The sequence below is a fragment of the Brienomyrus brachyistius genome, chromosome 9, assembly GCF_023856365.1.
Source record: "Brienomyrus brachyistius isolate T26 chromosome 9, BBRACH_0.4, whole genome shotgun sequence".
NCBI classification, from domain to species: domain Eukaryota; kingdom Metazoa; phylum Chordata; class Actinopteri; order Osteoglossiformes; family Mormyridae; genus Brienomyrus; species Brienomyrus brachyistius.
The window spans coordinates 6392798-6414437 of NC_064541.1; the positions used below are offsets into that span (position 1 = coordinate 6392798).

General features: G+C 39.8%; 1 protein-coding gene across 10 annotated transcripts; it reads right to left on the minus strand.

Annotated features, from left to right (window-relative positions):
• Positions 1-4329: 4329 nt before the first annotated feature.
• Positions 4330-21578, minus strand: dync1i1 (dynein, cytoplasmic 1, intermediate chain 1). Of its 10 annotated transcripts, none has more exons than XM_049026647.1 (17): positions 21370-21578; positions 19287-19408; positions 18985-19099; positions 17185-17266; positions 14965-15024; positions 14191-14306; positions 12194-12280; positions 10143-10305; positions 9560-9659; positions 8804-8929; positions 8285-8431; positions 7763-7876; positions 7320-7453; positions 7055-7199; positions 6412-6552; positions 6079-6204; positions 4330-5290 (listed from the first exon to the last, which is right to left on the minus strand). In XM_049026647.1, the coding sequence occupies exons 2-17, from the start codon at positions 19392-19394 to the stop codon at positions 5177-5179; spliced, it is 1878 nt and encodes a 625-aa protein (XP_048882604.1). In that variant the 5' UTR covers positions 19395-19408; positions 21370-21578; the 3' UTR covers positions 4330-5176. The 10 variants fall into 10 exon arrangements, with proteins under 10 accessions (XP_048882604.1, XP_048882605.1, XP_048882607.1 ...); XM_049026648.1 differs by having other exon boundaries at positions 19287-20921; XM_049026650.1 differs by having other exon boundaries at positions 17185-17242; positions 19287-21578.
• Positions 21579-21640: the final 62 nt, after the last annotated feature.

Here is a 21640-nt window from a genome sequence, read left to right on the forward strand (position 1 = left end):
ATAATATCCAGTCTACAGCAGTTCTATCCTTTTACTTTCAATATTAACACTCCAGTTAATATATACTTAGGCACCAAGAGCTCACCTGTCTCATTCCAATATTGACTGGATGGAAATGGATATTTGTGAACATGTGGTTTAGCTGTGAACATCAGCTATGTAAAAAGCTCCAAAGCAGGTTTCTGTAGTCCTTGCATAATATTTGACTACATTTATAAGAGAATCATTAGTTCAGGGATCGTTTATTACAACCAGCCAGAAATGTAACAATTACTGGAAGATGGGAGAATCATTTAAAATTATTTTGATGTTTTGACACCCAAAGGAGTATGAGGAAAAAGGACACATTTATCCAAACATCTGTATCTGCATATACATCTGTGTTGATGAGTGTGTTGATTAAAGTGTGATGAAGTATATTAAATATAACACTGTTAAATGCTAGATTACGTCAATAAATACTAAGTTAATTCTGTTATCTGTAAGTCCTCTAAATCCAAATGCAACTGCATAAAATTGTTAAGAGAACTTGCACGAGGTTTAAAAAAAATCACACAAAAAGGAAATAGATATACTAATTTTATTGTACAGAATAATAAAACGAGCATCATGTGGATTCATTACAGTAACAACTAACCATTCATTGTATAGTTAATATCCACATTATCTTCAAATAAACTTCTTTTCATTGCCTTAATTAGACACGTGCATTCCGTCATTCAGCAATTTCCAGAGTAACAGAAAAGATCCTGTTATTATTGTTTATGATAGATGACAGTTAAAGGGGAATACAGCATGCAGCTTTAATGTACCTCTAATGCAGAAAAGATGAACATCTAGACGCTGGCATTAGAAAAAGGTGACCATTCATGGGTCTTTTCTCTCTCCATGGAGCTGGAGGAGGCTGGCGGTGGCAGCAAACATCTGACTGGAAGCCAATACAATATGACACAGCTTCCAGTCGGGGATGTTTACAGCACCAGACAACCACGTTTCACGTGACGCCTGCAGGTCAGAATTAGCAAGAAATAAATGAAAGGAAGAATTAAGGCTCGGAAATACAATTTACACAGCTGAAACAAACTGACCACAGTTCAGTTCCTGGGCGCTATTGTTTCTATGTTATCCCTTTTTTTAACTAAAGTAAAATGATCACCATGTTCTTTTTCTGGTGATTTTTAAACTTTTATTAATCATGCATGCGCTCGACACATCAATACGTAACAGCAACGCCCTGTCATTTAATCTATTCGTATTATTAATAATAATAAATAATAATAATAATAATACATTCAATGGCGGAGTAAAAATGCCATTTGCTGAACGCAATATGTCCCATAATAGCGGGTTAGGCTCTGCCACGGAATATATTGAGTAAAATAGGTTTGTAACGTTAAAATCTGGTTTACATAACAGCCACAGCGAAATGACACAACGCCTTTTACCATATGACCGTACAAATGATTCTGAAAGTTTAATTATTTGCCTTATTTTATGTGGCTATAAATTTACATTTCTGGATCAGAGACAGCTTGAAATACTTAGCTACAGGACGGGACGTGACTTTCAATAGTTGACCTTTGGTTAGCAAAACTTTTTTCGCAATGAACATACACAAAATATAATATCTGTCACAAAACCTAATGCGGATAGTTTACGTGGGAAATGATCAGATCCATAATCACGTTTTAGGTTTTCAAAGCGACATGTCATATACTTAAAAAGACTAAGTAAATATTATAGCTCCAGGCAACCAGAGCCGGTAGCCGGCTAGGCGGAGTACTGGATACTCATAGCACATATTTTTTACAGAGCTAAACAGCTTATTAGAGGTTTGTATAAAATTCAGTACTTGTTAAGCGCAAGACATATCTTCACGCGTCCGTTTATGTTAAAGAATAATTGTGAGTTAAAATTTAGTGGTCAAACTAGCTAGCAAGCTAAGGTTACCGGACCGTACTCCCCGGGACTGCGAACCGAAACTCCCCCGGAGGACGTCGCCCGGTCCTCGGCGCGACCCGCATCTCATACCGCCCTAAAGCCCGCTTCGTTTGGGGGATATTAACGCGGGGGCCGCAGCTCAAACGCGGCCGGGCCAATTTCCCGTCCATTCCTCCCGATAAAGCCGGACAGCCGACACCTCCTTCGTTCTTTTCCTTCATCTTTTCCGTTTCTTTTCCGTCCTTCTTGTCTTTAGTTTGACCTTTAGTTATCCGACACTGGAAAGTAATGACGCAATTGTCATGGAAACGGAGTCCCGCCTCCCCAGTGCCGCTGCTCCGGCTAAAATTAACGCGTTTCGTGGGAAATTTACAGACGCGGCAGGTTTATCCGTTTTAATTCTGAAGTAGCTACTTAATAAATAATCAAGTGGGATGGAATGACAGACAGCTAGATTGAAAATATGAAAAACATATATCATGACAATTTAAGTGTAGTGTAAAAATTGGGACTACTTATTTAGCTGTACAGCGAAGCGCAATGATACTATTAAGAGTAATGCGTTAAGTGTAATACGTGCTGGAAGTTTGGCAGTCCGCCAACAAGGGAATTGGCAGAAAGTTAATAAACTGTAAGAAATGTATTTATTTATTCTTTTACTTTCGTTGGACATCAAATCACAAAATAACACGCCTCTTCATGGTATATTAGACATTGCCTAATTGTGTCAGAACTTCAGAATTTACGCGGAAATTAGATCAAATCAGTGGTTGGAATTGCAGCAATGCTTTGAGCAATGAACAATGCACGCGAAGCTCAGAAAGAGACGGGAACTTACAATGTTGCGGTTTTTCTTATGCTTTGCCGAATAAAAATCAAAATAACAATGTAACGACACGTTTTTATTTGGTGGGAAGGACGCAAATGTGCTGGGATCACGTGTCGATACAATTAATTTGTGTCTAAAGAATATGTAGTACGAGAGGGGCCTCTCCGGTTTAAAGAAATAGTTTTAGTAGCTAGTAGCTAGCATAAAAGCAACGAGAGGAGGAATGTTTTCAGCACTTGCAACAGTAATCTGATTTCATGTTGTTCATGCTTTTCTGAGTAGGGAAAACATTACCTCTGCAGTTATCTATGAATTTGGTCAGGGAAATTGGCAAACCATGTGTGACCATTGCAATCTGGAGATGTTCTAATGAACAACTGGTTTTTAGGAAGTAAGTTTGTTAATTTTGCTAAGAATTATGACTTTCATTACATCGATTCCAGTAAGGAAAGGGCTGTGCAAACCTCTAAATATAGAGGAAAAAGAATCCCTTGCAGATTGATTGATGTGAAAGATATATGACCTTTTAGAGGGACTGAAGGATAACTGATCCTAGACCCTATATTGAATAATTGCTTTCACTAATAATTTAAGGAAAATTAGTTAATACTTATAAATGCAAGTGAAATTGGTGCCTCAGGGGCACATGAAAAGTTCCAGGGAAAATCCCATGGTATTTTGAAGATGACTATGCCAGGGAATAATAAGTGTATAGTGTACAATCATGTAGTACCATACTTCGATCATCACTCCCCCCTCAGCAGTGATCCCGAGCCCATTACAGCAGGGCAATCCCCACCCCATCAACCTGCAAATTTCACAGATTGCCCCTTCTGATAACTGAGTCACCCAAAAATCTCAACATTTTACTGAGAACCCCCCCCCCTTACCTAAGCCTGTTGACCGCCCCCCTGTCAGCCACTGCTACAGTATTGCAGCAACCATCCAGCACACCAGTGTATTTCTTTTGACTGGACCACTAGCGCACCTTGTTTGGCTAATCAGCACCTCGTTGATTCATTTAAGTAATTAATTAATCGATTGAGGTTGTCGTGAAACGACAAAAGAGATGGAATGGCTGGGGTGCCCCTGAGGAGATGTTTGGGAACTGAAGCTGTGTTCTTCAAGACATCCAACAAAGTATCAGTAACATTCTGGAGAACAGAAGTTCTTGTTATATTTCACTGTGTTAATATTAATTTAAATATGTTCTAAGATTAAATTGTGGGGTTTTTTTTGCTCAGCAAAAATATACTTACTTCCCAAATAAACAGCACAGTACTGTACAGCTCTAATCAGTGTGCTGGACACAAATCGGAGTGGCAGCTTGAAGCTGGATAAATGCAAAGATGTTGTATTACCCGTGTATATCCCACAGCAAAGAACATAAACACCTATCACTCACTATTTATACCTTTTAAATACTTAACAGTTAGGATGAATCTGGTGGAAGCACAGCAAACATCGGGCAGCTTTCCGCTTATGTTTGTCCAGTGACAAGTACAAGGGAGGAGTCATGAAGGATTTCATTTTAAGTTTCAAAACAGAATTGGAGCAACTTGGTTGTCAACTTATTTTATTGAATGGCTGTATTATTTTTTCATAAATATTTTTATTGGAATAGACAGATAAATCCACAGCAGTTTTATCTCCCAGATTCAATGTAAGCCTGTCAGTACTCTTACTTTTTTGAATGTTCTGTCGTTCATTTTAGGTAAACGATACAAATATCCATTGAATCATATTGGAAGAGGCTACGCATTTTGAACAGATAATGCATTATCACAGGATTTCTCCATGAATTCAACAGCAGAGACTTGAAATACTGAATACTGACATTACATTTGGATTAACACCAGTCAGATGCTATCAATCACCACGAGAAAGACACAGAACTCATATAAACTTGCCATTAAGTCCAGTGATGCAGCTGCAAGTTAATACGATTAGATCCAATGCCTTAAAGGGCATTTAAAATAATGAAGTTATATGCAGTTACACATATCTGCTTGAAAGTACATATATTGCACATGTATCATTTAACACAAAGCTTCCTCATTAGTGTGCTACATGCAGATAACTCCCACAGGTAAACACAGATATATGCATTGTCCAAGCATTCTGAATGAGAGGTATTATGGTACGCTACTCCTGGCTTGCCTTCAGGTAGGTTACCTACCCAGAGTGAAATTTCCATAGCCAGCTGTATGTTTTAATGACAGCTGCATCATTAATAATTATGTCACCAAATAATTCCAGTTCCTAATGGAAATGCCTGCTGCCGGCACGTGGCAATTGGCAAATGCTCAGTAAATAAAGCAGCAAAAAAATGCAGGCACAGTATTTATGTGCAAATTAAACACGAAGTACCGTCACATCTGAGTAATTCTCATACTGGAGCGGATTCTACGCGGCCAGCTCAACGGCGCCCTCTTCCTCCCCGTCGGCCCTGTTCGCTCGGATCTCGACCAATGTGCGGCCAAAGCGGCTCCACTCGTCGATGTGGGGTACAGCCAGCTGCTGGCACCAAGAACACCGCGTTCAGAAGGAAAGTGCGGCCGGGTTACTCTCACAAGCAGATGGAAAAAGTACATTTTGATGAGGGGAAAAAAATGCAGACATCAGCTTTCTTATTACAGGGAACATATTATAAAAACAGAGAACTATGGTTTGACTGTTAAAACTGTTGCTTTATCTATCCTCTAAGCAACTGTCCTGGTTAGGGGGGTGGAGTCTATCCTAGGTAGCAGGGGGTGCATGGTTGGGGTATGCCAAATCGGTATACAGTATTGTACAACAGTATTTGGCAGTTAAAGAAAATGCTGTTTATATGATCTTCATGTTAGTGTAAAATTATGATATGATACCTGCCAAGTTGTATCAGCTTAGCAATTTCAAAGCATCTTCTATAAAGTCACCCCAGTATTTGTAGTAACCATCCAATATACTCATGTATTTGTCAAATCAACCCCCAGCATGTCATGTTCGACTAATCAATATCTTATCAAGTTATTTAATCGATTAAGTTAATTAATTAAGCGAGTTGCTGATAAAATTTAAACTGGTGTACTAGGTGTACCCCTAAGGAGCAGTTTGGGAACTGAAGCACGGATTTTCTAGCTGTCGGGCAAGATACATTTTCTGGAGAACATAAGAAATTCTCTCTCTTTTTTTATTAATTCATTGAATACATATATTTGAAATTGTGTTACTACCCAGATAAATAGCTTTAAGCACTTTTGCACAGTGCCGTATATTAATATTATTACATGCATGCTTTGTTAGCGTTACAGGCAGAATAATGTTACCTCTCCCACATCGTAGATCCAAACCCGTCCTTCTGAGTCACCGACTGCTATTTCCCTGCCCCCGGAGGCCCATCTCACCCGGTTTAAGGCAGAGGTCCCCTCGATGGTGACACTCGCAGTGGGGACCTGTGCAGGGGGACGTCATTCATCAGAACCTCACAGTCCAGGCCCAAGGCTCCCAAACATGAAAACAAATTTTCTCCATTCCCAGCTGACAGTGGTGCTTTAGGTGCAACTTGTAGGAAATCAAAAGCTCATTCAATGTGTCGTACAACTGCTGTTTTGCAGGAAAAACAATTGTGGAATTTGACCTCCAAGGGATGCCTGACTGACCTCTGTGTCATTGTTGAGGTTCCACAGGTCGAGGCGTCCCATCCCGTCTACCGTGGCGAAGAGTGCAGGGTGCACTGGAGACCACATGACATCGTAAACATAATCCGCATTGTCTTCAAAGGAGTACAGTGGCTTGTTGTTCTGTGAAAGGGAGACATTTAGACAACAAGCTGAAGCGTTTCACCCAACTAACCTGCACTTTTTCAACACTAGAAAATGTCAGATGAAGTTGAGGTGGAGTTGGCTGTGCTGACGCGACCATGATGCTTGGTATATTTAAATGCTCTGGCAGCTCTTCCACTCTAACACTGAAATCAGGCACGTTGTAGTAGACCTGCTTCTCTGTTTTCATGGAATGCTTGCTTTTTGACTTACCCATTGTTGATGAATGTTAAATATGGAACATTTCAAGGCTCCCATAGGTTCAACTTTGTACAATACAGTCGTTTATAATCCGTTTATCATTTATGAAGCAGATTACACTGTGGATTCCATTTGCTTCCATTGCATAGCATGCTCAAAGACACAGGTAAACTGGCTTCTGTTAAAGTAATGCCAATTAAAACATTTAAGTTAATGTAGAATAGTTTCCTCTGAGATGATTTTACATTTTAATATGAATGAAAATCGTAATTCCTTAAACCTTTGTGGTCCATAGTTTGACAGTCCAGTCGAATGACGAGGTGGTAAAGAGATGGGAGAAATCGACGGGGCCAACGGCACTGTGGCAGCTGATGCCGGTTACCGGTCCCTGATGACCCTCGAACATCTCTCCGATGCCAGCTTTACTGGAGACAGGGAAAAAACCTGGCATGTGATTTCAGCAGGCATGAGTCTGTGGCCTAAGAAATAAGTGCAGGTTCCACAAAATCAAATCCATGCGACTGGCGCACTGCAGACTCACGTACCTGCCGTGCCGGGAGGCAGTGTAGACCATCCCCTCCTCGCTCCCCACCACAAAATTGTTTACATCTCCAGTAGGGAAAGCCATCCCTGTTACTGCCACAGGCTTGGATTTGTTGTAAACCAGTTCCATGCTCTCCTGTTAATGGGAACATAATCAGAATTACTACGGGTACCTCAAATGACAGACAAAGGTAAGCTCATGGGAGTTTTACTTACACAAAAATGTTCTGAGGGCAGAGAGAAAAAAAATGATTGGTTCAGAGAGATAACCAATCAGATTGTAGAGGAGGTTTCAAGGTCCCACCTCCTCTAATCGCTTGGATCCACCTCCTCTACAATCTGATTGGTTATCTCTCTGAACCAATCATTTTTCCTTCTGCCCTCAGAACATTTTTGTGTAAGCAAAACGCGAAAGGTAAGTGTTAGTTTGCATGTCTGTACAGACCTGGGGCTGAGAGAGCATATCCAGGTTCCAGGAGCACATCTTCCCATCAGTGGACACTGTGATCAGGTTATTGGCATTCTGGGTACCAACCACATTCACGCAGTACACAGGGTGCTGGGAAGAGGATGATACATGAGATATAAACCAGAGAACTGTAAAATAGTTGCTATTGAATCTATCTTCCAGCTACATATACTGGTCAGTGTAGAGCAGTGGCCTGGAGTCTATGACCGGCAGCACAGGGCACAAGAAGGGGGTACACCCTGGACAGGATGCCAATCCATCGTAGGGTGTACATAACCATGCACAATGCATAATTTACAGCGGTAGATAATTCAGGTCCAGAAGTAAAAATCCAGACCAGGATTTTGTTTCAACCAACCAGCTGAGTATAAAGAGTCACAGTCACAGAGTACTCAACCACTTGGTTGAAACAAAATCCTGGCCTGGATTTTTACTTTCTGGACCTGAATGATCAACTTTAGAGATGCCATTAATGGGCCACAGCCCACTACTACCTACAGTGTGTGCTGCGGCAGACAGAGGGGTCCTTTGGACCGGGGTTCTCCTGTGACAGCGGTTGTCCCAGAGCACAATCTGCCCTGAGTATGTTCCTCCCACTACCAGGTTAGGGTGAAATCGAGCGAAGCCCACCGACATCACTGACGACTACGAGGAAAGAAAGTACACCAGAAGAGAGACATGAGCTCCAAAAAAAATCTCATACAACGGACATAATGAAGACCATGATTGGCACTATAGAGCAGAGACCAATCATCCTTTAAATTAGCTGTGTTCATTTGTGGGACCAAATTAAAATCACTTGCTAGGGTCATTTTCATTTGCTCTAAATATAGTATTGTGCAGAGAAAGTGAAACAAGCTTCAGTTAATTAACAAATCAATACTTAAGTGGCCCAGGCAATTATGCATTTTGGTCAAACAGCATAAATTGTCAGAGCAAGGAAGAGTGAAATCTACCTAACAGAATTTAGAACCTGTTCATTAGCAATCTGTTCAGCTACAGTGTATTTAAACTCACCTGGCAGTGAAATATATACTCTGGAGTTGCCTTCTTAAATTTCATGTTCCAAACTAGTGCAACACCATCAGGTTCATGCGGCGCATCTTCATTGTTGTTATAAGACGCCACCATCAATTCAGGATACTAGACATTATAAAAAATGCTGTATTATTTATGGAGACACACAGTACTGTGCTAAAGTCTTAGGCAGTCAAAGGAAAAGATCGTTTAAATGATCTTCATTCTGGTGTAAAGCTATGACTTCATATCTGTCAAAGTGTGTTTCAAACCCTCATCTAAAATTAACCCAGTACTTGCAGCAACCACTTAATACACCCATTCAGTTTTGACTCAACCCCTAGCGCACCTCATGTAGCTAATCAAAATGCTGTTGACTTTTTCAAACTAATTCAGTTAATTACGTGAGCTGGTGGTGAAATGTAACAAATTCATGGAATGGCTGGGGTGCCCCTGAGGTGAGGCTTGGGAACCGAATCAGTGTTCATCTTACCATCCAACAAGTTATCAGTGACTTTTTTAAGAGCAGAGGAAATTTTTGTTAATTTTCATATGTTCTAATATAAAACTATGTTTAGTGTTTTGAGCAAATATGCATGTACTACCCAGGTATACAGCTTTAAACATTTGCTTTTACTACCAAACACTTTTGCACAGTATTGTATATAATGCAATACTTAACAAATAAAACATTAAACAAGGTGAAGAATGCATCGGTAGACATATGGAACTAGAAGAGATTAAGGGCCTTTGTACCTGTGGTGACCAATCCAGGCAGGTAACGACTCTGTGCTTGGACCAGTGCTCATCATAGAACAAACGGTTGAAAGACAGGTTGGAACCTCCTTGAATGTCCCTGAATGGAAACGAGAAAACAGCTATAAATATTCAGAAGGTCACTTGTGAACACTGAACCCACACTGAATATCACTGGGCCGTGAGTGAAGTTACTGTTGGTTAATTTCAAAATTGTTACTATTAGAGAATGACATTGTGAAAGGATCCAGCATAGGGAATTGAAAACTCTGGGTTAGTAATGCAGATAAGGAGGAAGATTCCTCTGGATGTGACCTTAAGGCCTGGCTCATCTTTGTCCTAGAGCAGAGATTCCCAACCCGGTCCTCTGACACCCACAGTCGGTCCAAGTTTTTGCTCCCTCCGGGTTCCCTGCCAGACAGTCCACATTTTTGCTCCCTCCCAACTCCCAGTAAAAATGTGGACTGTCTGTGGGTCCCTGAGGACCGGATTGGGAAACACTTGTCCTAGAGCCCTCATTGTCTTCGTGTTTCTTAGATTGTACACTGCGTGTTTCTTTAGTGGACAACACAATGTGACACACCCTTCCTTGTCCTCCAGGTCACGGCCACTGTAATCAAAGAAGATGTCTGATTCCTCAGCCAGTGCGCGCTCAACCACACGGATGGTGCGGTCAAAGAAGATGAGAAACTCCTCCGAGTGAAGAACTTGCTGTTTCTCCTCTTCCGTAAGCTCTCTGGGGTGGACTGAGACATCACAGCTATGGTAAATGTTTATGGTATCATGGGTGATTTTGCTTATTGATTTCTTTGTGAGGGTAGATTCCTAGTCTCAGTCTCAATGGAGATGAGATTTCAAATAAGGGTGTTATACACAACATAATGCGTTGTTTTGTATCAGTTACATTCAATCAGTTTATTCAAAGAGTTTTATTTATACAAGATTTAATTTTTAGTTGATATGAATTGACATGAATAATAAATTAGATGGAATATGAAATGTAATGGTTCATTTCAGGGATTTTCAACTTTTTAAGCTTGAAACAAAAAACATACCTACTAGCAAAGGAAATTTTAAACCCTTTGTAGTCCTTAGTTAAGTATACTGAACAAAAATATAAACGCAACACTCTTGTTTCTGCTCCCATTTTTCATGAGATGGACTTAAAGATCTACAATTCATTCCAGATACACAATATTACCATTTCTCTCAAACATTTCTCACAAATCAGTCTAAATGTGTGATAGTGAGCACTTCTGCTTTGCTGAGATAATCCATCCCACCTCACAGGTGTGCCACATCAAGATGCTGATCTGACATCATGGGTAGTGCACAGGTGTACCTTATACTGCCCACAATAAAAGGCCACCCTGGAATGTGCAGTTTTTTGCTTTATTGGGGGTCTGGGGACTCAGAACCGGTCAGTATCTGGTGTGACCACCATTTGCCTCATGCAATGCAACACATCTTCTTCGCATAGAGTTTATCAGATTGTCAATTGTGGCCTGTGGAATGTTGGTCCACTCCTCTTCAATGGCTGTGCGAAGTTGTTGGATATTAGTGGGAACTGGTACACGCTGTCGTATACGCCGGTCAAGCACATCCCAAACATGCTCAACGGGTGACATGTCCGGTGAGTATGCTGGCCATGCAAGAACTGGGACATTTTCAGCTTCCAAGAACTGTGTACAGATCCTTGCAACATGGGGCCGTGCATCATCTGTCTGAGTGGCTGGTCTCAGACGATCTTGGAGGTGAACCTGCTGGATGTGGAGGTCCTGGGCTGGTGTGGTTACACGTGGTCTGCGGTTGTGAGGCCGGTTGGATGTACTGCCATATTCTCTGAAACGCCTTTGGAGACGGCTTATGGTTGAGAAATGAACATTCAATGCACGAGCAACAGATCTGGTTGACATTCCTGCTGTCAGCATGCCAATTGCACGCTCCCTCAATGCTTGTGGCATCTGTGGCATTTTGCTGTGAGACAAAACTGCACATTCCAGGGTGGCCTTTTATTGTGGGCAGTATAAGGTACACCTGTGCACTACCCATGATGTCAGATCAGCATCTTGATATGGCACACCTGTGAGGTGGGATGGATTATCTCAGCAAAGCAGAAGTGCTCACTATCACACATTTAGACTGATTTGTGAGAAATGTTTGAGAGAAATGGTAATATTGTGTATCTGGAATGAATTGTAGATCTTTAAGTCCATCTCATGAAAAATGGGAGCAAAAACAAAAGTGTTGCGTTTATATTTTTGTTCAGTGTATATGATCACACATTGGTATGGGAAACCTTGCTATTTTTATTTGGGGTTATTTGTTGGAAAAATGTAGAACTGATGCAAAATTCATATTCTTGTTTATATCTAAAGCGAAAAATAATGCAATGCAATGCAATTTTATTTATATAGCGCATTATCACAACATTACATTGTCTCAATGTGCTTTACATTTCTGCCACGTAAAGACCCCCAAAACAATAATCCATTGTTTACTTCTTCTTAATCAAATGTATAATTGACAGAAAAAACTAAACACAACGGAAATATAAATAATAACAGCGAAAATAAATATAAAATAAAATAGCGAAAGAAGTGATCAGTGCGTCCTATTACGATTTGATTTTACCTTCTTTTATCTCCTGCTTCTGATCATCTTCCTCATTGGACTGAGGCCCAGGCTTTGGCTCAGAGATCTCTTCATCCTCCTCTTCCTCTGCAAAAAAAAATGTATGTCACACTAATCATCTCGTACGCAGACTTTAAACCCTCAAAGAGACATTTAGAGTAAACTTCTAATCAGGGGCCTGAACTCGATATCTTTATCTTCCATCCATCCATCCTCTATAACCGCTCACCCAAAGCAGGGTCGTAGTGAAACTGGAGCCTGTCCAAGGAAGCACAGAGTGCAAGGCATGAAGCGAGTATGAAGAGGGGCCAGTGCATCACAAGGGACACACACTAGGGGCGGTACTCAGGCACCGGGTCACCTAACCATGTGTTTTTGGCCTGTCTGTAGGAGGAAACCCATGCAAGACAGGAAGAAAATGAACTAAAGGACAAGCCTTCAAATCACTAGTAAACATCACTTAAATATGAATTAATTCTTACAATTTTTTGTTTACTTTGAACAATTACAGAGTACTGTTCAAAAATCGCTCCGAGACTTTACTTGTAAATTAATATAAATATTTATAGAATATTATATGAATATTGACATATTTTCTTTGTTGCTAATGGGAAAAGATCTTTGAGAAATTGCCATTCTACTATTCTAGTGTTTCCCGGCAATGGTGCTGTTTTAGATTAAGGTTGTATGTAGGACATTAGACTCAGATCGTTTCAGAGATTATTTTTAGAAATTTTCCTTGTGCTTTACAAACCTGGGAAATAGTAAGGCCATTAAATAATAATAATCATCGATACTTTATTGATCCCCATAGGGAAATTGTCTTTACGCCTCCCACAACTTCCTCTTTTTTTTTTTTCTTCCATAGAGGAAGTTGTCTGTGAAGGGCTGCCACCCGTAGCGGTGCCCAGGGAGCTGAGGGTTAAGGGCCTTGCTCAAGGACCCACAGGCTGAGGCTGGGTTTGAACCTGCGACCTTCTGATTACAGGAACACAGGCTTAGCCCACAGAGCCACACACTGCTCCCCAAAAAGAACAAAACATGAAAAATATTTGGTAGCACTTCAGACTTCACAGGTCACAAATAATGCAGTGGTATACTCTTACCTAGTTAGTGTATTAACTAACCAGATACTAAGTGTTACATACTGATTTCATGTTTGTTCATCATCAATCAGTCATAACGGTTCATGTAGTTCATGAAGTTAATATATTTGTTCAGGATTTGTACTTGAGTACTAACTGAGTTACTTGGGCCCCCTCAAGTAAATTTTTACCAAACATTTTTATCTGTTTGAAAAAGTTGCAGCATAAACAAGGGCAGCATGGTGGCTCTCTGGTGACACTTTTGCTTCATACATCCAGGGTTAGGAGTTCAAGTCTCCACCCAGTGCTATGTGTGTTTAGTTTGCATGCTCTTCCTGTGTTCTGAGCATTTCCTCTGGGTTCTCTAGTTTCCTTCTGCAGGCTAAAGTCATGCAGTCAGGTTAATTGTAGTCTTTAAATTGCCAATAGTGTGCAGCTGTGTATGGATGCAGGTCCCCTGTGCCCTTTGCTGCCTAGGATAGGTTCCAGGCCTGCCCTGTGCCCTTTGCTGCCTAGGATAAGCTCCAGGCCTGCCCTGTGCCTTTTCCTGCCTAGGATAGGTTCCAGGCCTGCCCTGTGCCTTTTCCTGCCTAGGATAGGTTCCAGGCCTGCCCTGTGCCCTTTGCTGCCTAGGATAAGCTCTAGGCCTGCCCTGTGCCATTTGCTGCCTAGGATAAGCTCTAGGCCTGCCCTGTGCTATTTGCTGCCTAGGACAGCCTCCAGGCCTGCCCTGTGCCATTTGCTGCCTAGGATAGCCTCCAGGCCTGCCCTGTGCCATTTGCTGAATAGGATAGTCTCCTGGCCTGCCCTGTGACCTAATCGGGATAAGCAGAAAGAAGATGGATCAAATGAAAGGATCATATTCAAGAATTTTAATGATGATCACGCTAATCCACCTTCTTTGATAATGACCTTCAGACTGATGGGCAGCCAGAGGAGTCTGCGTCTCTTTGGAGTAAGATACGACCTCCCGGGGCAGAAAGTCCACTTGGGTGATTTTTGATGCCCCCAATCTGTGCATCCTGCGACTAAAAGGTGAAAAACGGCGTCATGGAAACAGCCCTGTAAAGCCATTCAAACAAATCAAGCAGCGGACACATTTACTATCTTGTTACATAGTTGCACTAGTAAGGAAAAAGATGTAAGGATGACATAAAAAAAACATTCTTCTTTTAAATAGGGATGGTAAGATTATAGTAACAATATTTACATTCAATCAAACTGCATTCAACCACAAACTGAATTACATTCAACAACAGCATGTGCTTGGGAATGTATAGAAAGTGCCAAAGAAATCAGTAGCTGTCTGAAAACATCATGTGGTTATGCGTTCAGGCACTGTGTCGAGGCTGACTGAAACAGAACTGTACTACGGTGCAATATTTCTGAAATCACATCAAAATGTTATTAACAGGAAGGATTAAGCTATTATTTTTGAAAAAAATTAAGCAGTTAGAGCTGTACTATGATCACTCATGAACTGATTCCTTGTCGTCTTGAATTATCATTCAATTTGTATCCCTGTAATCTCTTAGTCAAATTGCATAAGATGCCTTTACCCATCAAATAAACAATGACAAAAATCAAATGATTAGCAATCAAGCCAATAAAAAAAACTAAATTTAATAGGATCCCTGTGCTGAGTGGCACAGAGAAAATGAAGTAGAGAGGAAAGATAAGGTGTACCCGAGCTCAGAGTCAGCCTGCAGCTGCAGTACAGAAGGATCAGTATCCCACTGCAGGGTCCTAGAGACAGCAGTAGGGGGCGCCACACAGGGAAGAGAACATGCACCGTTAGCCAGCATAGAAACTCAACCACCACAGCAAAAAAATATCATGCCATGTGGGAATTAAACACGAATCAAATTAAAAAAGCATAGATATCTCATCACGATACAAAGGGGAAATAAAAATAATTCTGCTACAATATTTTTTCCCTAAGTTCCCTTCATCTTATATTTTTTCTACTGTAAATTTACAAGTATATTTATTCTTGTTTTCTGGCAGACCTATTATCGCTACGGTGTAAATGAGATGTCATCACAATGACAACAATGTATTCCCTGTGTGTCACCACCCTGTTTCAAATATGGTGCGATTTGGTCTCAATATGAAACAGGCCCCAGATCAACAACCAAACAATGTTCCTGCAAAGTCTGAGAATGATGCATTAAATTTTGTGGAGCTGCGGAGAGAATGTAGGGGGGCTAGAGACCGTAAAGGCTGGGGTGTGAAAGGTGGAGTAGGGATTAGATTTTCTTTTGTGTGTGTGTGTGTGTGGGGGGGGGGGGTTCAGGGAATAATACATTGTTGTCATTGCAATAGCATCTAATCATAATTATAAATCAACTTATTTATTGTTAAATACATTTGACATTTATGAACGTAAATAATTTTAGCATTAACATCAAAGTCCTGTTTAACACTTATAATGCTAATTTAATTCCACTCCGTCTCTCAAATGTCAAGTATAATAATAATAGTTGATTTTTTTAAGTAGTAAAGAGGAATAAAATAACATGATTTCATAGTAAAATCACTGCAGAAAATCCTGCAGATATGTAATGAAAACGCTAAAATAATGTTCAGGAAACACTGCAGAAGGAGAGTCATGCACAGCACAACATAATCAATGAAACCCACAAATGGTAGCACAACATATTTTATGAAGGAGAGAACCTTTAAAAAATATGTCATGTAAGGGCAGTTTAATAACAGCCATTTTTAAGGCAAGTAATTTGGCATCTGCGATGTCCCCACTGTCACCCAAGGGGAAAGTATTATAGAAGCCAACAGTATTTTAACGTTACACAATAATTAGCTGCAATCTGATATCATACAGTACTTAAACATAGTGATACTCTGTCTATCAACAATACACCCATTCACGGGGCCGTGAAATTTTTTGCATAAAAAAATTATCCACAATGCCATGACAACGGAACCAGTCATGCTGTTTGTCATGAATATGTCATGACTTGTGCTGTCTGGCTATTTAGATTTCATTTTTTGTTTCAATTTCACAACTGGCATTCCTATTGTCTGAATGTGCAATTGCATGCAAGCACTAGTTTGCAGCTACACCTAACTCAGTACTCGGTTACCTCCAGCTAAAGCAGTGATATCAAACTCCAGGCCCACAGTTTTAAAACCTGCTGAGTTGTTCTACTTGGGGTGAAATATTTGGTGCTTTTTTTTCAGACTGACCATGAGAGCAAAGGTGAACAGTCAGGAAGGACAATAATGAAAATAAATGAACTGCTGACAGGTCTGACTAAGCAGCATTTTGTGTTGAATCGTAGTCAGGGGTCATGTAGTCATTTTTTAAAGCTATTTTCATAATGTCTATGATGTTATCTAATCATTTGTGTGACAGGCTAGGGAATTTTGGTCAATGCCCCAGAATATTAATGCAGGTATTAATTTTTACTTCATGCAGGTGACATATTAAGCTGCATAGGCATTTGGGTTCTACATAAATGCCCCAAAACCAAACTGTTTCTAATTTTCAAATTCAAGTTCAAAATGAAAATGCTTGCTTTTAGTCTGGAATAAACCCTATGAAAATATAAAGCGTGAATTGGCTTTAAAAAAAAACTAAATTTGTCACAGTCCTTAATCCTTCCTCTATGGTGTTTATGAAATCCAGTTAAGTCACATCTGTTTCCCAACCCCATGTTGCCCAACAGTGTTTCCCAACCCCATCTTTGGGGACCCACAGACAGTCTGCGTTTTTGCTCCCTCTCAGATAATCCACATTTTTTGCTGAGGAGCTCGGAGGGAGCAAAAATGTGGACTGTCTGTTGGTCCCCGAGAACCGCACTGGGAAACACTGATCTATTTAACTGAGAAGATTGAGGCAGCAAACGCTGCCGTACAATGGGAAGGCATAAAGCGAAAGCGTACCTTCCTACCACGCCCCCGTCTACCGACTCCTGGCTGCCGGCCTCGCTGGGCGTGCTCACTGAAGGAGACATAGGAGTTGGAACTAAATAATGAAAATAACACGTATCCCATGTTAAGAGCTGCAGCGGCTGCTCTGGGGGGCCAGTAGTGACAGACACAGCAAAAAATAAAAAAAGGTTCCAAATCAACAGGATGGATTGAAATGGTTAAAGCAAAAAGCCCAAAGGGAAAAAAGAAAGAAAGATAGTTAAATGTATTCCTATGACGCCACTCGTTTATTAAAAAATAACATACGAGGTATTCTGGACATTAACCCTTCACTCTGCCGTGACTAACTTTACTGCACATTCCAGAGCCCTGCAGATACTGACCAGAGGACTAGAAGACTCAGATTTTTGCTTGGGCTGGACACCTTCAAAGGTTAGATCACTCAGCAGAATGAAATACAAACCAGTAGCTAAATCAGAGCCGACTAAGCAAATGTACAAGCACAAAAAAAAAAACTATCATTAAAATATTTCGCAAAAGAGCATACACATTTGTTGCTTGCTTTACAGTAATACTAAACAGGCATGCGTTCACACACGGCAGCTTAATCTGTTCTCAAATGATAGTAGACATCATAGAATTCATCATACTACCAGTGCATTGGAGTCTTACACAGTATCCATTTCAGTAAACATTAGCATGTGGCTAATTATTATTGTCAGTAAGTATAAATTTAGGCACGAGAAATTAAGACACCATTGACATGGGATTGTTTCCTAAGACTAGAAGGCACTCTAAGGCCAAATTTCCCTGCAAACAAGTGCATTTTGCCAGTTGAAAATCTCAGGTTACACAGTTTTGCGTTACACAGTTAGCATACCCTCGAACCAGATAAACGCGACGGCTTATGTCATCAGCAGAAAAAAACAACGAGGCATCAAGAAAAGTGAATCCAATCAATCAACTGTGTATAAAATGGTAAATGACAAGTGAAATCATTTTAATTAGTATATATGAATATGTTATTATACACTAGTAATTCATGTTCTGACAAACATTATCCACTAAGAGGTTTTTCATATTTAATTAGATGTTTATAAAGTCCAAGATTCAAATATTATTACTACTCCGCAAATATACAGGAAAACAAAATTCAGTATAAATTAAATATTTCTCATAATAAAGTCACAAGAATGTATGATTTCATCTAATGTAAATGATTTCTTTAAAAATCAAAGCAAAATAAAAACACCTGTTAGCTATTTTATATCACACTTCCTATTGTCAAAAGTGGAAAAAAAAATCAACAATTTCATATATGTTTTCAAATTAGAAAAACAAATTAACATCAGTTTTTCAAGGGTTTCAGGATTTCATAAAACATCATAATTCCATCCATCCATCCATTTTTCTGTAACTGGTTATCCAATTCAGGGTTGTAGGGGGTCCGGAGCCTATCCTGGAGACTACAGGTGCAGGGAACAGCCCAGGATGGGGCACCATCCCATCGCAGGGATGCACTCACACGAAACATTACAATCACAGTACCTTAGAAAAACCAAGTTCATTTCGTATTGAAAATGAGTTAGTGATTTACGATTAACATTGAAGTTATTGTACATGTGTTATGTTAAACCACTTTTTAATCAAATAGTAATAGTTATCACCGATTAAGAATATATTCGTAATTTCCATTGATTTCATCTGAAACTGCAATTTGGACAGGCTTCCTCAATTCTTTATGTTTCTCACCACTAATCCGAGAACAAGCACAGAATAGAGAAGGCTGCAGCAGAGAGGTTTGATGTTTACCTAGTGGTGGTTCTGGGGAGATCCCAATGCTCTGCAGAAGCGCTTCCGTTTCTCTCCGTTTGCGGTCTAGGTCAGAATCTTCATGAAGCGTTTCGGCCTTTTGCTGCATCTCCGACTTAAAACAATGTTCGGAATGGGTGATGGAGCCAGCCGTGATACTGAACATACAGCTAATTCATAACAAGGCATTTCTGGAGGGTAACATGTGCCTCAACAGGTTAATTCATGTTGGACCGAGAGCTGGAACGGATGATAAAAAACAATTGATTCGTCTACACATCGGGGACCTCATAAGCTCTTACCTCTTTCTTTTTCCTCTCCTCCTCCTTCCTTTTCTTCTCCTCCCGTATTTGAGCCAGACGCTGTTTCTTACGCTCCAGCTCAGCTTTGAGGTCACTTTTGTCGGACATTTTCACCCCTTGACCTACCAGTCAAACAAACACAGCTTATTGCCCGAAAGCAGAACTTCTCAATCAACAATGCAAGAACTGAACAAAGTTCATTTTGTGCAATTCGTTCTTTTGAGCACTTACCTTCCATTTCTTATATACTGACCTTGACAGACCTGCCCGACAATTCCAGATGCATGTACTTCCTAAATATTCAATAATTCTTAATAAACATACCAATGCTGCTTTTACATTACTATACACATACCCCATGCTATCTAATCCCAATTAGGTTTTTTTGTGTATAATCATACTCAGCATCATGATTTTATCATAATCATATTATTAAAATGATAAAAACAACAATGTTACAGCAGTGAGCTGTAACAGTCCTGGTTGTTTACCCACAGTGAACCAGTTCTGACCCCTTCTTAAATATTAAGTGCAAGTTAAGTACCTTGCTCAAGGGTAAAACCAAGAGAGTCACCTCCTGGGATTTGACTTGACACGACCTTGTCCTCATTCATATATAATATAATGTAGTGTTGCTTAGTGTGCTTTCCATACTTTTCATATAGCACAAAGTAAATGTTGATTCTACGTCTGGTGACAATTCAGCAAAATGGTCGTTTTATGAGTGTAGGACTGGGGGAAGAACAAATGGGATAACATATATAAATCAAGGTAACAATGTGAAAAATGTAGACAAAAACAATACAAAAGACAGAGCAACAATGCTGTTACTGGCGTAACAAAGAAACAAAGAAAAATAACCAAAAATAGTTTTCATATAGTCTTTATTAACAAATACAAAAAAATAAACAAATATAACGCGGTTGGTAACAGAAGAAGAAACTCATATGCATTCATGAAATGCCACCGGTTCATTTTTATGGATTTACATGAAGGTTAGAAACATTAAACACTATTTTTACATTTTTAAATGATCTGGGAAAATAGTGTTGGTTTTTGAACAGATGCTGTTAATTCCTTGCCTGCTTTCACATTTGATATCACTACTGTCAATGAAGCAAAATGTTGCAAATTTCTTCCAATATGGATCTTTATATGAAGTCTATGTTGTGTCAATTGCAATTATATGTCATAACTACCCAGAGAGAGAACTGAAAACGTGAACATGCTGATCACTAACCAACTTGTTGATCATTAATCAATCAAATATTAACAATACATATATTCAACACCAAAAAAAAAAAATCAACATTACTTTTGAAAAGCAATATTTTCTACTCATAATGGGTAATATACAAATCTCTCTTCTAAACCAATTGCTTCATATCTGAGCTAACAAGGCAGGCTGGAGATACCTTAGTATAATTTAAATAATAATAATATATATATATATATATATATATATATATATATAAAAAACACCCTGAAGGAGATGTAACATAAATGGGAGCGGTGAGTGACAGTGTCACCGTGCACTTCCGCTCTTGTTGACGTCACTGTGCACCTCAGGTCTTAATGACGTCACGACTTTGCTCTGAGGGTCCGAAGCGATTGCGCAGATGTATGTCTGCGGAGCTGACACAATAACGCAGTATCTCGTACAGTTGCAACCTTATTTTATAAACACTGTCAGCTACGTTTCAGTGTTTCAGTATATAGGAGTTAATCCTATATCTCTCTATATATACCCTGTTATGTCTATATGCAGTAACAAAAAATAGTTCAGTTCAAATAACTACACATAACTAGAGCTAAAACGCAAGTCAAAATGCCAATCGTAAACCACAAACTGTAGTATTCTAATAGTTTTTTAGAACATACATAAAATACGTCAGATTTCATGACACAGATTCCTAACTGGCCATTTTCTGTATTCACAATACCTATATTCAGTAAAAACACCAAAAATAGAAATACTGACCAGACAAGTAACATGAGAAAAAAACATAAATCCTACATCAGACTTACAATACAAAGATATACAAAATACACGCTCCGATATTACTGTACATTATTTACTTACTGTGGCTATTTCTCCTGTTAAGTTTTTTTTCCTTCTCAAAAATGCAGTATCACTGCAGCGCTACTCTCTAAAACAAGTCGAGCTGTACAATATCTGCAGGTAACAAGCTGCAGAAACCGAGCCAAAGTGAGGAGACTGCAGGCTGTCGGCCACACAAATCGCACCTTCTCCTGACTGTCAGCGCTTAGGGTTAAGTTATTAAAGCAGCTGGTTGCTGTTTGGACTACAACAGCCTGAGCTGCTGCCCAGAATGCGGCTTACTGCCACCTGC

Coding starts and splice junctions, on each gene's coding strand:
- dync1i1 (XM_049026647.1), bottom strand. CDS start 19,394: ATGTCCGACAAAAGTGACCTCAAAGCTGAGCTGGAGCGTAAGAAACAG. Junction 7,200..7,319: donor ACTGCCTCCCGGCACGGCAG/GTACGTGAGTCT, acceptor CCCTGTCTCCAG/TAAAGCTGGCATCGGAGAGA. Junction 6,205..6,411: donor ACCTCAACAATGACACAGAG/GTCAGTCAGGCA, acceptor CCCCCTGCACAG/GTCCCCACTGCGAGTGTCAC.